At 29.9% G+C, this 23,619-nt stretch overlaps 1 protein-coding gene across 5 annotated transcripts in view; it reads right to left on the bottom strand.

Moving 5' to 3' along the window:
• Nucleotides 1-10,017: 10,017 nt before the first annotated feature.
• Nucleotides 10,018-23,619, bottom strand: part of LOC111629452 (probable helicase senataxin) — a 30,757-nt gene continuing 17,155 nt past the window's right edge. For all 5 annotated transcript variants that reach the window (XM_023373360.1, XM_023373359.1, XM_023373362.1 and 2 more), the window contains exon 3: nt 10,018-16,198. In XM_023373360.1, the coding sequence (XP_023229128.1) occupies nt 11,952-15,899 (3,948 nt within the window). In that variant the 5' untranslated portion in view covers nt 15,900-16,198 and the 3' untranslated portion in view covers nt 10,018-11,951. The remainder of the gene's footprint in view (nt 16,199-23,619) is intronic.

Here is a 23,619-nt window from a genome sequence, read left to right as displayed (position 1 = left end):
CTCCATAGATCAAGTTTCGGTTTCGGTTTCGTTTCGATCGAATTGCTTATTAACAATATTGCATTTATATAATAAACAATTTGACGGAAATATTTTTATTTCAATGAGCATATACTGGTACGTGTTTAATGTATTTATCTACACGCTATTTAGAAATGTTTTCTTTAATATTTTATTACTTATTAATACGCTCTTTATAGACTTTAAATAAATTTATTTGAAAGTATTTTTTTAATTTGTTATCGATCTAATATATGGTAAAAATTAAATTAATATTAAGTTTGATGTTAAAATAGTTATCGAAGTGATTTAATTTATTTATTTTCTTGCAAGGATTATTCATCTGGTATAAAAATCAATATAAAAATTTGAAATTATTATAGGATCTGTATAGAAAATTTTATAAATGTTTAAGTTATATCTACTCTCTAAGTATATATATAAACTACAGTATAGTACGTAGCTTAATTTAAATTATGACGAAGCTTTTATTCGTCACGAAAGAAAGAAAGAAAACATATATAGAAACAGTGGCACAAGGAATCGATGAATGGTCGCGGAATTTATGGAGAAGTGGGCCAAGCGGAGGGACTTCGCTGATTTTCAGCTTTATTAATGTGGGAATTTTACTGTAATTCGGCCGATATACAGTACTTTAACAAGAGGCGAATCATGTGTAAATTAGCCGCCTGCATGTTAGAGATATTTGGCCGCTCCCGCCCCATTATGTGAATCGCGAGTAGATTTATAACTTAATCCAACCGATAGGAGTTTACTATAGTCTATTTNCTGTAATTCGGCCGATATACAGTACTTTAACAAGAGGCGAATCATGTGTAAATTAGCCGCCTGCATGTTAGAGATATTTGGCCGCTCCCGCCCCATTATGTGAATCGCGAGTAGATTTATAACTTAATCCAACCGATAGGAGTTTACTATAGTCTATTTCGTAACTTGGCACCTATTGTAAACAAAGATTTTGTCGTGTTAATCCGCCGGAGATTTTCATTGGTCAAATCACAATCGGAAGTGGCTAGACACGTGTTGACCAATTAAGCCCCTTTCTCTGCACGTGTTAAAGTAGGTTAGAGTGGTTACAATTTAAAAATTACCGAGATAATACTTAGAAAAGTTATTATAGCCTACTTTAACATTTTTACGTAGCCGTTTAAATTATTTCCATCGTTTAAATATAGTTTGTCAAAAATTATTATTAAATATATATTATTAAAGACTTACACAGAATATATTTATAATTGTGTAGTTGAACATACTTCAGAATTTTTATCTATCCAACTATTTTATTAAACAGATATAAAACAAAACAAAAAATTCTCCGGCAATCCTTAAAAATCATACGCAAACCTCTAAAGGAAAACGTTACTATAATGTATAGATTTATCTATGTGATATTTATATAATTAAAAATTTTTAAAAATAATTATAGTGTAAACTTACCTTATCAATCATCTGTATCTAAAGATAGATGCTCAAAGTAATCATTTATATCGCTTTCGTCACTACTTGTGTTCGACTGAATAATCAGTTTTTCTACGAGTTTCCGAAATCTCATCAGGTTTTCACATTCAAAACCAAAATATTATAGTGTGCATGACCGGAAATAGTTTATTTTTAATGATTCAGAAAGTGCAAATATTCATTAAAATAACAATTTAACAAATATGAAAAATTCTGCCACATTTACTTCGGCAGCTAAAACTTCTGCATTCCTAATGTATTTATTAAATGCTTCATCAGATCTGGTTGCACTTAGAAATTTAATAAGCTCACTTAAAATATTAAGAGATTCATTTATGTTGGATTGAGGACACTGGAATATTTTACTTACAATATCAATTTTTGAAAGAACATCGTTCCATATAACGACTGAGCAATTAACTTGAAAGACAACCTGATCTAACAAACATTGGTTGGTTAATGTTTTTTGGTGCAAGAGTCATTCATATTGGCCAGGCTGCGCCATTCTAACTATGTTTTGTTTTCATGTATCGGGAATTATAATCTATTATGTCGTTTAGACTTATTATGATATCATTTAATTAGTCTGAGAGGTCGAATTGCTTTTATTCCGCTCTCTCATCTTGTATTACTTACAGATTTCACTATTAAACTAGTGATATTACGATATAGTATGTCCCATCTATAAGGGGATGCAGAAAAAAATGTGTACAATTCTTGTACAATATTAAAAAAATTAACTGTTTCAAGTGTTGCGTTGCCATAACTTAACAAACATCTGTTTGCGATAAAATGCACCAGACTGACTTTTTGTTCTCCTATCTGACATACCTGAATTTATAATAATTCTTTGCTTACATAAACTATATATTTTTTCTCGAATATGTAAAGGGCTGTCCATAAATTATGTCTGTATTCTTCTTGAAATCTTTACTCTCCCCTCACTGTCCCAGTTTATGAAAGTTTCTCCTCTTCGGACGTCCAACAAAACTCAATCCTTCTCAAAACCTTTATCAATTTATGAATAATAAAATGCATAAACTGTGTAAATTTAATGAAATAAAACGGACATCCATTGAAATTCAATCCCTTGTCCGACATTGCCCTATTTGTCATAAACTCTCCCTCCCTTCCAGTGTGGACGTCATTCATGGATAATACATAAAATTCTTATAACGATCCAAACCTTACTAAAACGTGGGTACCGAGAGTTCATTTACGCTAAATTAAAATAAGTAAGCACAAAATGAAAACAGTACCTGTTGTTTATTCTTTATCAGCAAAAGTTCTAATCCCACACGACTTCTTTGGTTAAAGTTAAGATTTATGTTTCCACTTCTTTCCCGAGACTACAAATATTCGAGTACAAAGTAACCGGTTTCAATGTATTTCTACTTAAGTTGTTAAATAATTAGGCTAAGTGATTGGGGAATTAGGGACATAAATGAAACCATGTAAAAGTCGGAATTTTACTTAAACAAAAACTTAACCGAACCAATCTCTAAAACAGTACAGTGGGGACTGATTTCTTCGTATTATTATATGTAATAAAAACAGAAATTTTTCCAGTTCAATGAGACTGAAAAGGTATAAATTTCGGAAATTCCCGTGGACACCTGGCCCTACAACGTATTAGTTAGAAAACAAATGACAATCTATTAAGTTTTAACATATTTAGATTCTTACAGATATGATGAGAAACGTTTAAAATTTATAACAACCCTGTCGCGTCCTTCGAAATATACTAGTGATAAGACAAAAGAAGCATTTGACACTGACCAGTATCGGCACCGTTGGGATTTGGCCACCTGTGGGCATGCACGCACTGCACATCTATTAGGACCGGCTCTGGTTAAAGCGTCATCTAATTTTAATTAAAGTATTTCGTGTTAGTTTTACCGACGTTTTAAGTGAAGTAGCTCTTGTTAGTAATTTTTGTTGGTGAAGTTGGATAAACTGAGCCAGCAAGGATGTAAACGGGAGACGGACGAAACTTCTACACGTCTTTATTCTACGAAGAGCTACAGACACACTACACGTTAGAAAAATAGCAATAATTTAGAGGGTCACAGGCAACTAGAAAAAATAAACAGTGTCACCGTACATCGCATTATATCTTTCAGGAGACCAGGAGATAAACTTTTTAACACGTGACAGCCACATTCCTAACAACTCTTTGGTACCAGCAAAGAGAACAATTTCGAAAGAATGATTTGGTCAAATAATGAATGAAAGGAGAAATAGAATAAAACCAGAGAAATTACGTACTCTAATTTTTTTTTAAAAATAAAAAGCTGTAATAAAAATTTATAATCATTTTCATATTTACAATCTTCGAAATAATATTTAAAATTACGTTAATATGTTCAGTTTATTATTTTATAATAAAGTTTAAAACAGTATAAGTAACAGTTATATATATATACAGGGTGGGGCATAAGTAACGCCTTTTTGAAATTTTAAAAAATTTTAAATTTTATTGAATAAAAATTACATAAATACAGCAACAAAAATACAATGATTTAATATTAATGGACATGATCAAGATTCAATACAATGCTGAACTCTACTTGCAACACTTCTACAAACTTTTTGACACATTTCCATGATAATTACAGAAAATTTCTCTGCAATTACTTGTTTTAATTCAGGAATTGTTTTTGGTTTGAGGCTGTAAACCCGATCCTTCAATACACCCCCACAAAAAAATTCTGGTGGTGTTAGGTCTGGTGATCGTGATGGCACTCAAAAGGTCCTCGTCATCCTATCCATCTCTCCTCAAAATTTTGATTTAACAATTCCCGAACATTTAAAGAAAAGATACAGTATAAGATATATCTAAAATAATTTCATATAAAATTAAAACATAAATTTTTGCAGTAGAAACTAATAGATATTAAAAAGAGCGTTACTTATGCCCCACCCTGTATATTATATATATATTTTTAAAAAATCAATCTTTAAAAATAATTCTTAAAAGATTAAAAAAAACTTCAAAGGTTGATACAGAAGACAACCGTCGTTTTTTAGCTATAACCGCATTTTATCAGAGACAAAACTATTAAGGATTACAACCGTTAGTTTTTATTACATTACAATGCATTTCGGGTGCAAAAAGTTTATTACACGTGCACCCCTCTTCAGGTAATACATAACTACAATAAGGAAACATATAGTTGTTACGAAATTATTACAAATTATTACAAATTAATGTTATATTTACTCTTACATATTTAAAAAATATGCAAATATTGCACTTGTATTAATGTGATATTTTGAAAGGAGGAAGTTAGTAACAGTTTTAAAATGCTAACTTTAAAATAATTTTCAATAAAATGTTTTCTCTCTATAATAAACTATATATTCAATTATTTAAACGTAAATATATCAAGATTGCATAACTGATAATGTATATTATCATTAAACAATGGCGGTTCGAACGGTGCAGAGTCGTTAAGTAGTCCCAAGAGTTTTTTGTTTATATATTGATACTTTTTATATAGGTTGCCTCCAAAAAGTTGCGGGTAATTAATAACGTCTTTGAAAAAAAATAAGAAAAAACAAATGTGTGATGTGTGCTTAAAGTAAATTTTTACCTTATAATACTGTACTGAAGGAAGCACAGTTAAAAAATAAAAAAATTTATGTCATTAGTTAATTTCTCTGCTTAAATATTACCGAACTTTCAATAGCTTTATGAAGTTAAAACGAAAGGAACTCACCGAACTTTCAATGGCTTTCTGAGGCTAAAACGAAAGGAACTCTGACAGCTAAATTGTTTCAAACGTGGGAATGTTTTGTAAATTACGCTTTTCTTGGAAGTCGAACAGACCAATACACACGAACGACCCATATGCTAAAACTACACGGGGTGCAAACGTTATAAACATTAACCGAAAAGACTTAAATTATAGTGTGAATTTTTATAAGATAATAAGTTGGTATTAATTAATAATGACAGTATTTTTTATTAAAGCGTTATTAAATGTCTCTATCCTGATTATAAACACTCGAATGTAAAAATACAGTACGTAAATTTCAAGTTATGGCGGATTAATCCTGAATTTGATATTAGATTCTGGACAATTTCTGGAATTTGATGGACGAATTAACGGTCAGGGAACGAAGATGAAAGATATGTCGCGTTATATACAAATTTCAATACTGAATTTAAAAAGTACTTACTTACTTTACTGTCCCTTACTTCTTAACTGTATCTGTATATTTATAAGTTATTGTCACGGATAAAATGACGATTCAGAATTCAGATGTAAATACTTTATTCAAACACAGCTGACGTTACACAAACAATACAATTAATTAAAAAGAAGAATCGAACATAGCCTATATTATCGTGACATCGTCATAATGCCGGGCTGCAACTTTTAATATTTTAATTTTAAAAATCACGTAACTTCCGATCCAGACCGGAATTTTGTATATAGTTAAGTGAAGCCGAGACCTCACCCGACGATACGGGAGAAGGATCGTCCAACAACGTCTATAAACGGGTGATATATTCCTTTGCGCGAAGTAGGGAAAGTGGAGAAATTGGGTGCTGTGAAATCTAATTGTCATATTCCCGGTCGTAGATTACGTGAGAGGGAGAGGGAGTGACACTGATTGAAAGTTTTTGCGGTCACCCAACACCGATTCTAAAGCGAAAAAGTAAACGCTTCTTCAGAAGGGGGCGTGGGATCAGGACCGTGCGGACACAGCTGCATCCTCTCAGAAAGGGAAGAAAAACACTGTAATTTACGGGACAATCGTTCGAGAAAGAATGTAACCCAATCCTTCGGGAGAGCGGGTCCGCATCGAGGGAGAAGGGGTGGTCAGCACCTCGCCACCCGAATCGCGCCCCTGGCACCGCTCGGAGACCAATGGGGATGCAGAAAAGAACAGTTCGGACCAATCGGAAATAGAAATTTGGGACATTTTGTATAATTTGTATAAAAAATTATTGGAAAGAAATTGAAACAAATAGTTTATCACTCTCATCTTCATCTGAACTTTCATTCTCACCGCTCTTGTTTCATATTTCATTGCCATTATCCTCTGTTCCATCCAAACTGTTGGTAACACGTTTCATAAAGCCCTTTATGTCCCAACAATATTTCATAATTCAAGGTAGAATTAAAAAAATAATAAAAATTTTACATAACTAAGCGATTAATTATGAAAATTAGTTACCTTCAATTACATTACTTTTTTTCGGATATTACTGTACTTTGTAAATACGAATTTTAAAAAATTATATCTAACATCTGGGAATCAATCAGCGTAAAAAAATGTTGATTCCTTTCTTAATAACTTTTACAAATTACATCAAAATCATACCTAATGGATCAGAAAATTGTACTCAAAGCGTTCGTTTTATTATCTAAAAGTGTAACTTACGAGAGGACGGCATGATGTTGGCTCACCAATTTTGGTCAAACTCGCTGAGGATATAGCGCATCCCGAAAGACTAACATGTGCCAAGCAATAGGGCACACACTCAAAATTAAACGGTTAAAAATTGTATAATTATTTTAAACCTCCAGAATTTCCATCGCTCTCAATATGGTCGATGGCTCAGTGGCACTGCAGGGTTCATAATCAGATAATTCGTGCTTCGAATCTCGTCGGTAACAAGATTTTTTTTCTAAAAACTATAATTTTTACTTTAGTTTTCATATTTTTAAATCTATTATATTTATTTAATAAATATCTTCGAATATTCATGTATATATGGGATTCGGAAAATTATTACCAACTGTCTTTTTGTGTTTACAAGAATCTACTGTACTGTACAATCGGTCCACTTATACAAAAAAAAGTAAAAGAATTACAAAGCGAATATGGTAATATTATAGTGACGTGTTCGAAGTCTGGAAAATTAACAAGCAGTTCGTATATAGAATTTCTAAATTCAAGTTTACAATCTTACGTGCAAAATAAATAAATAAATTCCTTTTATTTATTTGTCGAAACCGTGTCTTCTTCTTCTTGTTTCTTCTAATTCTATGTCACGACTTGGTGAATTTATCGACACTTGGCAAATAATTTCATCATCCACTTGTGTATACAGTCATGACTTGTCTATACAGTATCAGTCAGGCACCTTCCGTCTTACCGTCAAGTCGGGAGGGGAGTGGGAAGTACGGAAGGTGCCTGACTGATACTGTATACACAAGTCACAACCTATCGATGTAACAGACTGAAGAGGGGCGAAAGCCCGAAACGCACATCTGTATGAATTAAAAGTGGATGATGAAATTATTTGCCAAGTGTCGATAAATGCACCAAGTCGTGACATAGAATTAGAAGAAATAAATTCCTCTTACTGTATTAGTAGTTTCATAGGACAAACAAATTCAGAAGTTTATGATACTATTTTTTTGACGTACACTTTGAAAATTATACCACTAAAATGTATAAAACAAAAAACAAAACTTATAAAATAAAAATAGGTGATTATACTTTCCTCGATTTTGTTCCTTTATGTGGTATCGAACAAGGATCTGTTCTTAGCGGTCTTTTCTTTTCAATATATTTAAACAAACTTTTCTGCCGTCTTAAATCTCATAGCTTGTGCCGATGACATAAAATTAATCTGTTCTGATCCATCTATCTTACAGTCTGATATTTATTAATAAATATGTATAAATCTGCAAATTAGTACAGAAAAAACAGTGGTTATGTGTTACGCTTTAATTCGTAATCCTCTATTACTTGTTATTTACATCGATTCTTATCCAATTAATTACGTAACTTCTATTAGTGATTTAGGTGTAGTTTTTGATACCAAACTTACTTTCAAAAATCATATTGATAAACTAGTTAAATCCCTGGTTATCAGACATGGAATTTTATGGCGATTTTGTAAGCCCATCTTTAATTAATGAAAGAGCATTGAGGACCATTTTTAATGCTAATTTTCAATCTTGCATTGATTATGGATTGCTCATCTGGTCAATGGCTGCACCTTCCCTTTTACACAAGATTACTTCAGCTATTAATAAGCGAAACGTTTAACAAAATGTGTAATTTGACTTTCACTGTTGACTCTAATATTGCTAGAATTCGCCCGGGCTTCCCATCTTTCTTCGAAAGATTTAAATATTTTGATCGGTTGATATATTACAAATATTTTAATGGTTTTATTTATCAAGATCGGCTTTCATTCTAAATTCCATCGAGAAAACTTCGCACATTTACTTACGTTTTTACTCCTTTTTATCTTCTAAATCTATCCCAACGATCTTTCTTCTACCGTATATTGCGAAATCTTAATAATTTTGATGATTAAAATATAAAAATGCGCTAATAATATTGTTTTATTACTCTGTTTATGGTATACACTCGTAGTTTTATAAAAAAAATAAACGAGCAATTATTTATTGTGGCATTACCACAATGCTGGGCTGCAATTTTTAATTTATTCCATTTAAAATATACGTTCTCCACCCCAAATTAGTACTGTAGTGTCTTGCCCCTGTACATCATACTTTTCCTTTAACAATAGAATCGTGCCGGTCTTCTATTAACTACTTTCGGGAGAAAAGTTTTCACTTAAAATAACGTAATTTCTATTTGTATCCTTATTATAAATAAAATAAGTCCAAAGAAAATACTTATTATACTGGTGTAGTTTCCGTTTATCAAATACAGGAAATCTTAGTCAAAAAATCAAAACAAAATATCTACATTTTCAGGTGAAAATAAAGATATTTTGATTTTTTAACTAAGAAATCTATTTTCCAACCTTAATTTTCTCGTTTAATTTTGAGTTTTGCCGTCCCCTCGTTAGTCTCTTTTCTGTCGATAAAAACAAAATTAATAAATGATATGGAGCAAGATCAACATAATGTACTATGCACCAATTTGTAGGCTGCCCAGCATATATATTAATATTAGAATATATGCTATTAAATGTTGAATAGTTATAGTTTAGGGAATAGGCGATACATATTTACAAATTCATGCATTTAAGATAATCTGCGATTCCTTTTTGCATTTGGTTAAAACATTTAAGGAAAAATAATAGTTGATTTGGATTGATGAAAGTACATTGTGTAATATGAATTTCGTGAAAAACTTAAGTTTATCTCGAATGCTCTGACAATTTAGGAAACTTTTATTATGGGTATGTGTAATTTAAAAATTTCTGCATTAGTCAATAAATTTCTTAGTGATGTTTTAAATATTTAGAATAATCTGTTGTATTTTTTTAGCTTAGAATATTCTTTAATTTGATAACTATGAAAGAAAAAATTATGCAAAACTATTAATGTTATCATAATGAAATACGTCTTATATTTTATTTCCCTATAAAAACTTTGTATTTTCTATATTTTAAGAAAATTTATATAAATTTTGTCTCAATCCATGTAGATAAAGGATTATTTATCACCTTATCTTAATGATTTTATGTTACCAAGAAAAAATAAGATTTCTCTGATTATCATAATGAGATTACTGTAATTGATAATTAACAAAAGTAAAAACTTCATACAAATGTAAAAAAATTTCTATTAAAGAAACACAGTACAGCAGTTAAAACATTTATTTTCATAAAAAATCAAATTGTTGCTTAGTGACTATTTACATAAGGGAAAATTTTAATGCTATAGCTGTCACGTCATTTTGTTATTTCTATAGCAAGGAAGTCTCATTGTTACATAAAAAAATCTGTCTAAAACTTTAATATTACATTCATATTTAGAACACATTTTTTGGGGTAAATACAAATAATTCCTACAATGATTCCACAATGTAAGTATTTGGAACTTATTGAATAAATAACAAAAAAAAAAAAAAAAAAAATATGATTGAAAATTTGGCACATGAAAATTTGGTCTTTCTTTGATAATGAAAAAAATCACATTTATCTATTTTATAAAATGTCAACATAAACATAGAAATAATATAACAATTTTCAAATTCAATTGAAACAACACAACAGTAGTACATACATTTAATTGAAAAATGAATGAATAATAATGTAAACGAGTGTCAAAAATATTCAAATAATCTCAGAATAGTTATCATTCCAGCACATCAGTGACACTAATGAAAATTAAAAAGTACATGACAGGAAAAAAAGTTTCTTATTCCAGAACTGTATAAGTATAGAAAAAAAATACTTATGTATTTTTGTATAGAAAAACTATACAAAATACTCTGTTTTAGAAGAACTTATAGAAAATATTGTAATGAATATCAATTACAAGATAATATGGCAGTAAACTGATTTTGTAATATAGTTGTGTAATATAGTAATTTATTTTCAGGTAAATGTATCAGAAGATTCATCTCAAAATATTTATTTTTATAATGCAATTGTAAACAATTATTTGGATTGAACATATGCAAATGAAAATGTTTTGAAAATATTTTTCAGAGAAATGCTTGCATATGTGAATTTAAGGAAGTAGGAATAAAGCAATGTTTACTTGAGAATGAAAAAACTGATTTGTTTTTAATGCAGCTTTTCCTGTTTTAACAATGGAATATAAGATGTTATAGTCTTATTGAAGACAAATGAAATAAACAAATATACTAAATATATACATAAATATAATACAAGATATCTTAAAATATTTATATTGTAAATATTGAGATTTTGTTTGGTCAAATGTTATTACACAAAGTAAATATTTAATGCTTCAATTCTTTTTAAAAGAACTTATTAATTCACTTTAACTCTACACTATGTAAGCTTTTAGCAACAACTTATACAATTAAATTGAAAACTAATTCTTATTTTACTGATAAATGTAACTAGGATAATATTTCTTGGAGCTTAAAGAAGAAATTCTTTTAATGTAACAAAATACAGATTTGTTACCATTAAAGAATTTTCAATTTAAACTCTAAGATATAATACTTTAATTACATTTAAACTGTACATTTTTGTCTATGCATGTGTATGTTATGTATGTATGTATGTATGTATGTATGTAATATATATATATTATGTTTGTGTAAATGGAAGCTGAAATGAATTATACAAAACATTTTTACATTTATATGTGATATGGTAACCTATATACATGTATATAATATAATTGACTATTTTCCTTTTCAGTAGTTACTGCTTTCTTTTCAATGAAATTAACTTATTCAGTCTTATAAGACAAATAATTTGATTGTTTTGTTAAGCTGCACATTTATGAAGATATCTTGTTTACATATTTAATAATGTCTGATAAGTTTCTGAGGACACAATATATATATAATACAAAACTCTAATACTTCTGACTACTTTTGTACAATAGATATTATATGATAATGTGTGTAAGAAGACAATTATTTGTCTTATGGGTACTTTCACATAGATTTGACATAAATTTGATATTATTGATACATGGACTATAATATTATCTTAAATTGGAGCTAATTGCTCAGGAAGAAAGTTTAGTTCCTGAAAAGGAAAATAGTATTTGAATGTTCTGCATATATATAATGAAAACAAAAATGATATGTTATTATCTGTTATCTGATAAATGTACAATTAAATTACTGCTGAAGGATTTTGTATGAACAACCATATCTTTACTAGCAGCTTCTTTAATAAACATTTTCCATAATGGCCATTCTTGTAAATATTTGATGTTTCCACATATTACTAAAAGATTTCTTGCCCTGGTAATTGCCACATTGAACAGATGAAAATCTGAGAGAAATGTACAATTAGATAAGTGTTTTGTTTGAACACAGGACAGTATTATTATGTCTTTCTCACGACCTTGAAAATAATCAATGGTGCCTATTTCGACATGATGTTTGTCTTTCAGTTCTTTAGGGAGATTCTTCCTCAACATATCACATTGTCCAACATATGGTGTGATAATACCAGCATTCCAATCACATTTAATAAATCTCGATATTTCTGAACATAACTGTATGATGAAATGTGCTTCCTGAAGATTAAAAATATTAAAAGGACTTTCTGTAGAATTCTGACCATCCATTATGTCAAAAATGATGCAAGAATGCATGTGCAAGAAACGACGATTTTTATCGACTTGTGGAGGCGTAATGACTTTATTTTGGTAGAAATATGAAGAAGAAAAGTAATATATGTCTGAATGCATGCGATACTGTTCATTCAAAATGTAAAAATTATTAGGAAATGTATCACAAAGTTTCTCAAAATAAGCTTGATATCTTTCAAAAAATGACTGTTGATAACCAAATCTTCTAGCTACAGCTGATGAAACATTTGCAGTGAGTTGTTCAGGATCTCCTACTAAAATGAGTTTATCAGTATCATATAACAGAGGAACAAGAGTTTCTACTTCAGTTAGTTGAGTTGAATCATCTATAATACAACAATTAAAACGACAGTAACCAATATTACCATATATTGACAATAAAGCACTACATCGACAATCTAGGATTGTTGTTAAAATTACATCTGCATTTTCAAGTATTTCACTTCTCATTTTTCCTCTTGTTTTCTCCATATCAATATGAAATTTAGACCTAAGATAACTTACTCTTTTATGGTAAAATTTCCTGTCAAGTAACAGCTGTTCCACTTTCTCTTGTGTACCATCATAACAAATTTCATTTTCATAATTACATGTCTGAAGTTTGCTTTTCATTGTAGCAATATCATTTTCAACAGCAAGCAGTTTAATTTCATTATTCTGTAAATCTTCTTTATTTCTTTCAATATTGAAATTAATTAAGTTTTCTATACAATGGGCTTGTAAATCGGGACGGGTGTTTTCTGCTTTTCCAACTCGAACAAATCTTAATTCTCGCTGATAACTGTTTTTAAAAAATTGCTGTAATTTAACTAAACGATAACAAATTTCATCAATTGCACAGTTAGTTTGGGTGATAACCAGCAATTTCATTTTATGTGCACCACCATCTTCACACAACAACTGCTGGATCAATCCAATTATAGTATGAGTTTTACCTGTACCTGCAGGCCCTGATATAAGAAATATATGAGGATATGGATCATAAACAGCTTCAGTTAATTCCAATATGATCTTTTCTTGTTGCCTATTATATGATCCTAATGCTAACAATGATTTTGAATGTGATGAAGACTTGGATGACTTTGTACAATTTCTTTCCTGAGGACACAGAATGCTATTTATTAACATTGATTTATGAATATTTAAAAGTGCTTCACTTTGAATAATTAAAGGTTTTAATAAACAAACAGTTTCTATTCTTATTGGTTTTTCAAAATTTAACCTGCCTTCCCTAGCTTTAGTTTTAATAATTAATGAAATAATGCTTGATTTTTCTCTCTGCGTTATCATGCATATTGAATTGTACTGGTGATCAACAACTATATCTTCAACTTTATAATCTACAACATAACCAAACACTTGAGCCTGTCCAATACATCCATGAAGATTTAAGTATAAAATGACTAGGTGGCCCACATAAGGAAAGTTTTTTCTTAGTTTGCTTTGATCATTTAATAAAGTTTTACAGTGAAGTATTATTATTTCACCTTTAATTTCATATGATGATACAGAAACAGAAACAATGCCAGTATTGTTTATATTTCTTCTTTGCCAACAGTTAGTCACATGTTGCCAGATTTCTAACATTAAAAATGGAGCATAAGTATCATAATACTCATCATAACAAACATATGATAGATTAGGTTTCCTGGCTTTACAAGTATCAAAAATATCAGGAGGAGGATCAATGTTTGACTTCTGCTCATCAAGCCAGTTGACATTCCAGCTTCCTATTTCAGCTAGTATATGATTTAGGGTGATAGGAACAGATGGTCTAGGAAATGGTACAGGTGCTGGAATCCCCTTACTGCATTTTGTAAAGAACTTTTGAGACAATTTTTGACTTTCAGTCACAGTTTCTTTATTTACCTCAGTCAAATTTTTACCTAATTCTTTTGCTACAGTTACATCTTTAGTACGAGATCTAAGAACATTCTCCCACCTGCTTTTTAATAAATTGTTTTTTTTCTTTCTTTGTGAGATTTTATTAGATTTTCTTTTAGATTTTAATACAGTTGGAATTTCATCAAGTGTTTCTAATAATATAGTTTTTTTAGTACTACTTTTTTTAATCTTTTCTTTTACTTTACATAACTTATTCTCAGATTTTTTTTGATAAAATGATGGTGATTTTTCTATTTTATCATATTTTGTTTTATTATTCCTGTTATCATCTATTTCTATTAGATTTTCATTATTATTTTCTTTTAATTTTTTAAATCTTACTTTCAAAGATGTTTCTTTTGATGAAGATTTTATAACACTATATTTATCTTCAGAAATTTTAACATTTGCTTTACTTTCGGAAAATTCTTCTACTGAACTGGATTTATCAAAATCAATAAGTTCATCATCTGAAAACTTCTCTTCTTTTATAGGAATCAATCCTTTCAGAGTTAAACTGTGGAAATTTGACAAAGATTCTTTATTGTTAGTATCATGAATTTCATCATTCTCTGTTTCATCTTTATCAAATTTAATCTCACTGCAAATTGGAGTTATTTCAGTATTTGAATCACTGTTTTCTATACAAAAGTTTTCAGCTATTATTGATTTCTTTGAATTTTCACTATCATCATTATTGGCTTTTTCCAATACTTTTTCTACTATTTCTTTATTATTTGATTCTGAATCACTCTTAGCTTCACTATGTAATGATTCTTCATCAGTACTAAGATTTTTAAAGACAAGACGCTGAAATAAAGCTTCTTCATTTATCTTTGGAATGTCATCTTCAAAACAAACATAGTCGGCTTCAACAGTACTGATAACAGAAGAACGGCTACTGCTTTCAATTATACTTCTATTACTATTTTCATCAGCCAGAGATAGCCTCTCATCTGGATCCCAATCTATTACTAAAGTACGTTCAGACCCTGATAAATCATCATCATCATTATCACATTTATTAAAAGACAGAGAGTTTACTACATCAATGTTTTCACCGCTATAATAATTTGGAATTGCTTTATTATTTTCATATAAATCTGATAAAGAAAAACTATCTGTTGAATCATTAGAGAAATTATCAAATGGCTGTTCTAATGGTTCTGTTTCTACACTTGATACTTCTGAATCATGTAAATTGCTTTCAGATTGCAAATTCTTATTGGGAATGTCTTCTAAGCCAAAAATGTTTTCTTCTTCTTTTTCAATTTTAATATTAAATTTTGTATATTTTTCTTGTTTTAAATACATTCCATTTTCAGAAAAAATACTTCCATTATTATCTAATGATGAATGATTTACCAAGTTTTTATTTGCTATTTCATCTGTTTCAGAAAAAGAATCTAATTGTGAGACATAAGGCACATTTTTAGAATCATAGACTTGTACAGATGGATCACTTATATTATTACAATTATTATCTTTCTCTAATTCTGAATCTTTGGCATCATCTTTCTGTGTTTTATTCTTTTTGTGCCGCTTTCCTTTCATACTGTTTTGATAGTATATAATAATAATTTCGACATAGTTTTAATATTGCGATTCATTTCATAATATTTAACACTAGCAATTTTATCTTGATTATTTATTAAATGCCATATAACAAAAATTCAAATATTCTTTTTATTCTCTTATAAATGAGTAATGTAGTTTTTAATTAAGATATTTGATATATAATAATAATTTTTTTTAATCTCAAATATTCTTATGTATAAATTTATTTCTAATGTAGAGAAATTTAATGCTGGCTAAAATCCAAACATTCTTGTAATGCTTTGTTGTAATTAAATCTGGAAGAAAAAGGTAAAAAGAACTATAAATACATTAATTAATTAATTTGTAATTAATTAGAATTACAAATGATTATTAAATATAAAAATAATTATTTTCTAATATTTATTTATATAAATACAAGGCTTTTCAAAATGATTGTTGGGATTTGATGAATTATGTTTACTGTGTAAATAACTAAACTATCATTTTTGCTCCAATGTCTTCATAAAATATACACTTCTTACTGTATTATGCATTACAATATACAGTTTATGTTTACACTTCATATTTGAAATAATGTGTATTGTCAGCTATTAAGGCATGATGCATGGCTATGTGGTATGGCTTCATATGAAGACATTTCCTTAAAACAGGCTAAACTGTTGTTTGTGGAATACCCAGTTCTCTTGAACCTGCAGGAATCAATTTTTTTGGGCTTCACGTTCATTATGTCCTTACACATTCCACAGTTTTGTTTAAAACTGAGGGTCAGCCATTGATTTTCTCCTTACACTGACATCCATTGTTAAATATAATTGTCTGAAAATGTCTCATGATACATTATACAAAAATTCCATTGAACCAATGTAACAGACTGTTTCATAAAATTCTGAACATAAACTGTCTTTTCACTACTGCTAGCAACCACATTGTGAAAACTGCCTCCTGGCAACTGTGAATGTATATGAGAGAAACTGTAATGCATCAGCTGCAATATATTCAGAAACTGTCCAGTTTGTAATTTGTTCCTAAATACATTGGAGAAGAAATGATAGTTTTGAGAATTATATAGTAGTCATAATAAATTTGTCAAATCCTGACAATCATTTCAAAAAGCCCTGTGTATTTCCTTTCATACTGTTCTACTGCTTTCAACTGCTTTCTACTGCTTCTTGCTCACTGATTACAACTATTATTTGAAATCAAATAGATATCTGTCCATTCAGTCATTTTTTGAAGAATTTTAAATGACAAACTAATAATTGTCACTTAAAATATTGTTTTGAATAATTATTTTTGAATTTCATTATAAAAGAAAATTCCACTACAAGGTCAAAGGGAGTAAAAAAAAATTTTATTAAACACATTAAAATTATTATTTATGAAATTTGTAATTTTTATAAATAAATCATAAATTTTTAACAACTCATTAGCTGTGATATTACTCTTATTGACAAAAAGTTATGGACCTAATTAGAATTGTCCAATTACTGCAAAACTTAATATATGGTTGTGTCACACAAACACAAACACACACAAATGATAACATTTGTAATCCAGTTACAGATAATACCACCAGAGCACCAGCAGAGTTGTTTGGAGGTCTTTGAATGCCAAGCATATCTGTATGTAGTGTTGCCATCTTTTCAAAATCGCTGACCGGCAGATCAGGTTTGTTCGAACAGAAGTTCCTGACGCATGTGCAATGTCATTTTACAATGTGAAGAATAATGTGCATGCCGGTTGTAAATCAGTTAGAGTTAGGGACTAGGGATTTGCATAGGAGTAACGTAAGTAACATAAATTAAGAAAGAACAGGTACAGATAATTTAGCTCTATTTGAGACATGTAGGATTGTACATAGGGGGAAAAAGTCGACAGGTTGCACGCCACACGTCGGAATAAACAGACTAACATGGCAAAATTGCAGATGAGTTTCAGTGAGTGTGAGTTCTTTCGCTGTTAAAATAGTGTAAATTTGTAAAAATATTTACAAAAATTTTGTTTTATCGTAATTTCACAATTTCTATGAAATTCCCAGACAAAATTAATAGTTTACCTGGACAGTGAGTCAATTCCCGGACTGTCCAGGTGGTAACACTATCTGTATGACATAGTACACATAAATGATAGAGTTTGAGAAAGACTAAATCATCAGGATGAGAAAACAGGATAGTCATTTTACTAAATTGTCTGCCATCTGGATTATTCTGATTTGAATGAGGTATTGAGTGGAGGGGATATGAGATAGCAAACCTGATAATCTACATACAACCCCTGGCAAAATATATTTGAACATGATATAAGAATTTATATAGATAGCCTAATAAATAGGATTTAACAAATTGGAGGGCTTATCATACCAAGGCCGACAGAGAAAAAGACCAGATCTTTTACAAAAAAGTTAGTCTTTAATAATCACCTTCAAATTTTAGTAAAGACACATTTTGGGTACAAGGACCTTTCATCAGCTTACAAACACATAGTACCAACATATAATTATAACACTAATAGTTAACAATACAAAGGAATTTTTGATATATACAGTGCACTGTATTTACAATTTTTAATACAACCCATATACTAAAGAACTAAAACTATCAAGCATAAAAATTTTTTTAATATAATAATGTGATATATCACATTATTATATTAAAAAAATTTTATGCTCGATAGTTTTAGATAGATATGCTCGATAGTAAGAAGGGTCCTTGTACCCTTCATCAGCTTTTACTGATGAAGGGTACAAGGATACCCTTCATCAGTAAATAAGAAATTAAGGCATTTACTGGTTCCAAATAATGTGATATATCACATTATTTGGGACCAGTAAATGTCTTATTTTCTCCCACATTTTCCAAATTCTGGTGAACTGTTCCACTATTAATAATAAAATATTGTTAAGTATGTTAAAAACCAAAAGGGAAGGAAACTAACAATGAACTTATTATTATTAATTAAAATAATTGGTTTCCAGTCCTTAAACAAAACAAATACACCATAAGACTGTGTGAAGCCTTGTGTGTGCCTTGTTAGAATTCATTTTACGTGATGTGACTTTACTCCCATGTGTTCAGCATCTGTTTCAAGGTTATGTAAAAGCAAAGTCATTCCACCCCTCATGTAGCTTCAGTCCCACGTTGTTATTAATTCTAATGTCTTCCTGTAGTCTTCTTTCTAATTCATTGTTTTCTGTCAGAATACTCTTGACACTATCTTTTAAAATTTCACAACCTTCGGTATTGCAATTTTGTGCCACTGATGATATTTTTTAATGCAATTTCTTGCTCTTTACTATCGTTACTTTTTGCCCAAGCAAAATTATTAGATTATAGCCGATCTTACCCATTTTCAAAAAATGGACTCACATGAACCTTTAACTGGTGCAAAATAAGTAAAATGTAATAAATCCAAACATTTCCAAATCCGGGTTTCTTCCTTCCGGGTTCTTACCCATTTTCACCAGGTAGAAGAATTAGGCCCCCCCTCTTCCTAGACTAATTACAAAATTTTTAGATGGGTCTAAAAATATGTTCAATTTTCCGCAAAAACACAAAAAAACCGTATCTAAAATAGTACAGTAAAAGCTGAGTTCTTCAGGATAATTTTTAACTCTCTCCCTTTCCCCCGCAGGAATTTCCAAAAATCTCTTCTTGCTGTACATTCTCATGATGTACCCTAACTTTGTACCAAATTTCAACTCCTAACTGTTTGGGCTCTGTGCTTATTATTATTATTATTATCATCATCATCATCATCCTCATCAACCCATCTCGATTATAAGATAAGACACCTTTAATAATAATTTCTTATAAGTAATATGAATTTAAAATTTTAATAAGTAAAAATAAAATATACCCCAAAGTATATTTAATCACTACTACTAACAACAATCTTTCATAATTTTTCTCTAAATAACAAGCCATTAAAAATTGTGAATAACATTTGCAATCGTGTCATTTTAAATACTCAGCTTTCTCCACTTACACATAGAAAACTTAATTTAAAAGATTTCCATCTGACACAATATGCTCTGGTGTAACTTTAAAAATACATCAAATAAAAATACTCTTTGTGCTATTTTTTTAATTTTGTTTTTGCTAATTTCCAATCTATTATTGATTGCACATTACCCATATGGGCTTCACTTCCCTATCAATGTTAAATAAACTTAATATATAAATTAACAAAGTCTTCATTACCCTCAACAAACTTTCACATCTGCCAGCAACTAATATTCCCAATGTTGCCTGATTTTGTCTTGGACTTCTCAATATAACCAAATGTATTGAATATTTTTATTGCATTTACACCTATAAATATTGGGTTGTTCGGAAAGTAATTTCATTTTTTTTTACCACTAGACAAATTAATCATATTTTTCCCACCATTCTCATTCTAAACTGTATTATCATTATATATTTTGACGGCTAGCATTTTAAGGCTTATTTGTAAAAAATTCTGTTTGATTTTGTGCAATTGTTTATTTTTTGTGTCCCATCAAATATGGAAGATCGAAAGCATCATTTTTGGCATATTTTGCTTTTTATTACCAAAAAATCAAAATGCTGTTCAAGCAAGAAAAAAATTGTGGTACATGTATGGAGATGGTGTGTTGAGAGAAAGACAGTGCCAAAACTGGATTACAAAATTTCGTTCTAGCAATTTAAATATTGAAGATACACTACGTTCTGGATGGCTAGTTGAAGCCAGTGAAAACAAAATAAAGGTACTGATTGAAGCAAACTGACAAATAACAACATGTGAAATCACTAAGAGATGAAATTTGTCAAATTGAACTGTTTATGATTACTTGAAACAAATTGGTTTCATTTCAAAGCTTGATATATGGGTTCCACATGTTCTTAAAGAGAGATGCTCTCTTTAGTGGGATTTTAAGGAAATTTTTTTTTTTTGGGAGCTTTTACCAATTGATTCAAAAGTGTACTGCCATCGAGTAAACAAATTGAGTAATATCATCAAACAGAAAAGGTGGCCAGAATTGATCAACAAAACAGATGTAGTGTTTTACCACAATAATGTCAAATTTCACACAAGTTTGGTAACTCATCAGAAACTGTTATAACTTAGATGGGATGTGCTATCACACCAACCATATTTGCCAGATCCAGCACACTCAGATTATTACCACTCAGATTATTACTTGTTCCGGTCTATACAAATTTTTTTTAACTGTAAGACATTTACTTGAAATGACAATGTCAAAAATCACTTGGATCAGTTTTTTGTAAGCAACAATCAAAACTTTTATGAATGTGAAATCATGCTACTACCAGAAATGATGACAACAAGTATTTGACCAAAATGGTCGATATATAATTCAATAAAATATTTATTTATTATAAAAATATTGTGTTTTTCCCCATGGAAAAAAAACAAAATTACTTTCCGAACAACCCAATAATTTAACAGTTTACTTCCCTCTCACTATGGTTCCATTCATATTCCTCTGTTTAATTCCAGATGGTCATCTTTTATTTACATACCTTTATTTTATGATTAGATCATTTTTCTATCAACATAAAAAAAAATGCTACTAAAATTGAAGATAAACTATTCCTTGATTTTTAAAAATTTAAAGCTATCTGTAAAAAAATGTTTTATTCTAAATAATATTTATTGTTTTGTGTGTTTTTATCTGTCTTGTTATTAGTATTGTTGTAGCCAGGGTGCCATGTACAGGTAACCCCCGTATAATATGGGAGTTACGTTCCAAAAGATTGCCGTGTTATGCGAATCTGTGTTATACGAAACAAAGAACTAGTGTGAAAAGAGGGGTTAGGTTCCAAAAATTAAAAAAAACATGCTGTTAAATCCTTATTTAAATCGGATTTATTATTCATTTTTTCATAGGTAAAATATTTACTTAAATAATAAATAAGTATTTTACCAGAGGATTATTCATCCTGTATGATGATCTCAGCATAAGCATCATCAACTGGTAACAGTTTTTGGGTATGTTCATTAATAGCGGGCATTCTGCAATGGGAATGCGCTGCTGTTTGTAGGCATTTAGGAACGACGGTGAAAGAAAGATGGCGGCGCCCGCACTATCAATAGTATTGTGATGGAGGAATCTATAATTCTAAAATGAGCTTTTAGAGGCAAAAGAAGGGTCCCAATTGTAAAATTTAACCATTAAATGGATTATTTGTTGAAAGAGCATTCAAAGTAGCCATGAAAACAATTAGAATGCTCATACAGAGGTATAAAAAATGCACCCTTTATTACATTTCATGTTATACGAGGGTTTTACCCAATTCCTGAACCGTGTTAGAGTGAATCCATTCTATAGAAGTGCCGTTTATACAGGGGTTACCTGTATTGTCTTCAAGACATCACCAGATTTGATGTATAAAAATAAAGAAAATAAAATATTTTTTAGTACTTTAAATTTTTATTTCAATATTTTTATATTGAAGTGCCATTATGTGATAGTTTTTAGATATTTTGATAGTTTAACTTTGATAGTGTTTAGATATTTTCTTCCAAGCTTGTTTTTTTTTTTTTAATTAAATAGGGAGACAGTGAATTTAGGAGTGGATCCTGAAATTCTCCTCATTAGGCACATATACTGTATAGTGATCTATTGAGAAGAATATCTTATGACTCCAGTCCAGTCCTTTAAGTTCAGTCTTTTATTTACAAACTGATACAAAATATATACACAAGAACATAGTTACTCAATTTTTATGTTCCTAAGTACATAATAGCACGTCTCCATATTCTAGCAGGAGAGTCTGACATTTTCCTTCTGAATCTAATTCTGAATGCCTTTTAAGGAATTTAGTGGAACCTGAAGTCAAGACAATCTGGAACTAGACCAGTAAGTCTACTTCAATCTGTCTTTGCTAAAACACCTGACTAATTTCATTAATTACATATTATCTTTGAATCCTAAAACTGATCTAGCTAAACAGAAAACCTCTTTGTCCTTATTCAGTCGGCTAAGCCTATTGGCACTACTACTGCCAAGAATCATTTCGCATTCTTTGAAGTCTGTTTGATGCCATTCTGCAGTTTACACCAATGACAGTTAAATCCAATAAAACAAATTTTATTATTCAGAAATGTAAATGAGGTCATCCTTCTCTAGTGTACAGAGATGCTAGTCATGAATATCTTTCTGATGAATGTTCTCCTCCATTTACAGTGGGATTAACCTTCGTTTCCAACTGGGAATGTCTGTTATGATGGTGAATCCCCTTTTGATGTTCAATTTGAACATCATAACTTTGTAGCATCAGAACTCATCATGTGAATTTAACAATCTGAGGTATGGTTAAAGTGAGATAATTCAGGAAGTTGTAATCAGTGACCATAGTGACTAAACCTCTGGTAAACTGTATGTAACAAAGAATGGTTATCTCATGTTTAAATATATCTGAAAGAAGAAATAAGACTGGAGACTCAGGTAGTGTAACTGGCAATGCATCCAAACGGAAAGCAGCAGTTGCAGGTTTGAGTCCTGCTCCAGGCCAATTCTTTCCTTCCAGAATTTTTTAAATTATTTAATTTAACTATAAACCTCTTGTAGATCTATAGTTCAATTCACCATAACTTTGGAATATTGCCAAAACTAAGCTACTTTTAACACATATCCTCAAAATATCAATGCGTGGTTGTAATTATGACAATTTATGATGTTTGATTATTATTCACTTGCATTACTAAATTTTTTAAATATCCAAAGCAA

This window comes from Centruroides sculpturatus, unplaced genomic scaffold (assembly GCF_000671375.1).
Source record: "Centruroides sculpturatus isolate CEXI.00-Female unplaced genomic scaffold, Cexi_2.0 scaffold85, whole genome shotgun sequence".
NCBI lineage: Eukaryota > Metazoa > Arthropoda > Arachnida > Scorpiones > Buthidae > Centruroides > Centruroides sculpturatus.
This window is presented reverse-complemented; position numbering and strand designations above follow the sequence as displayed.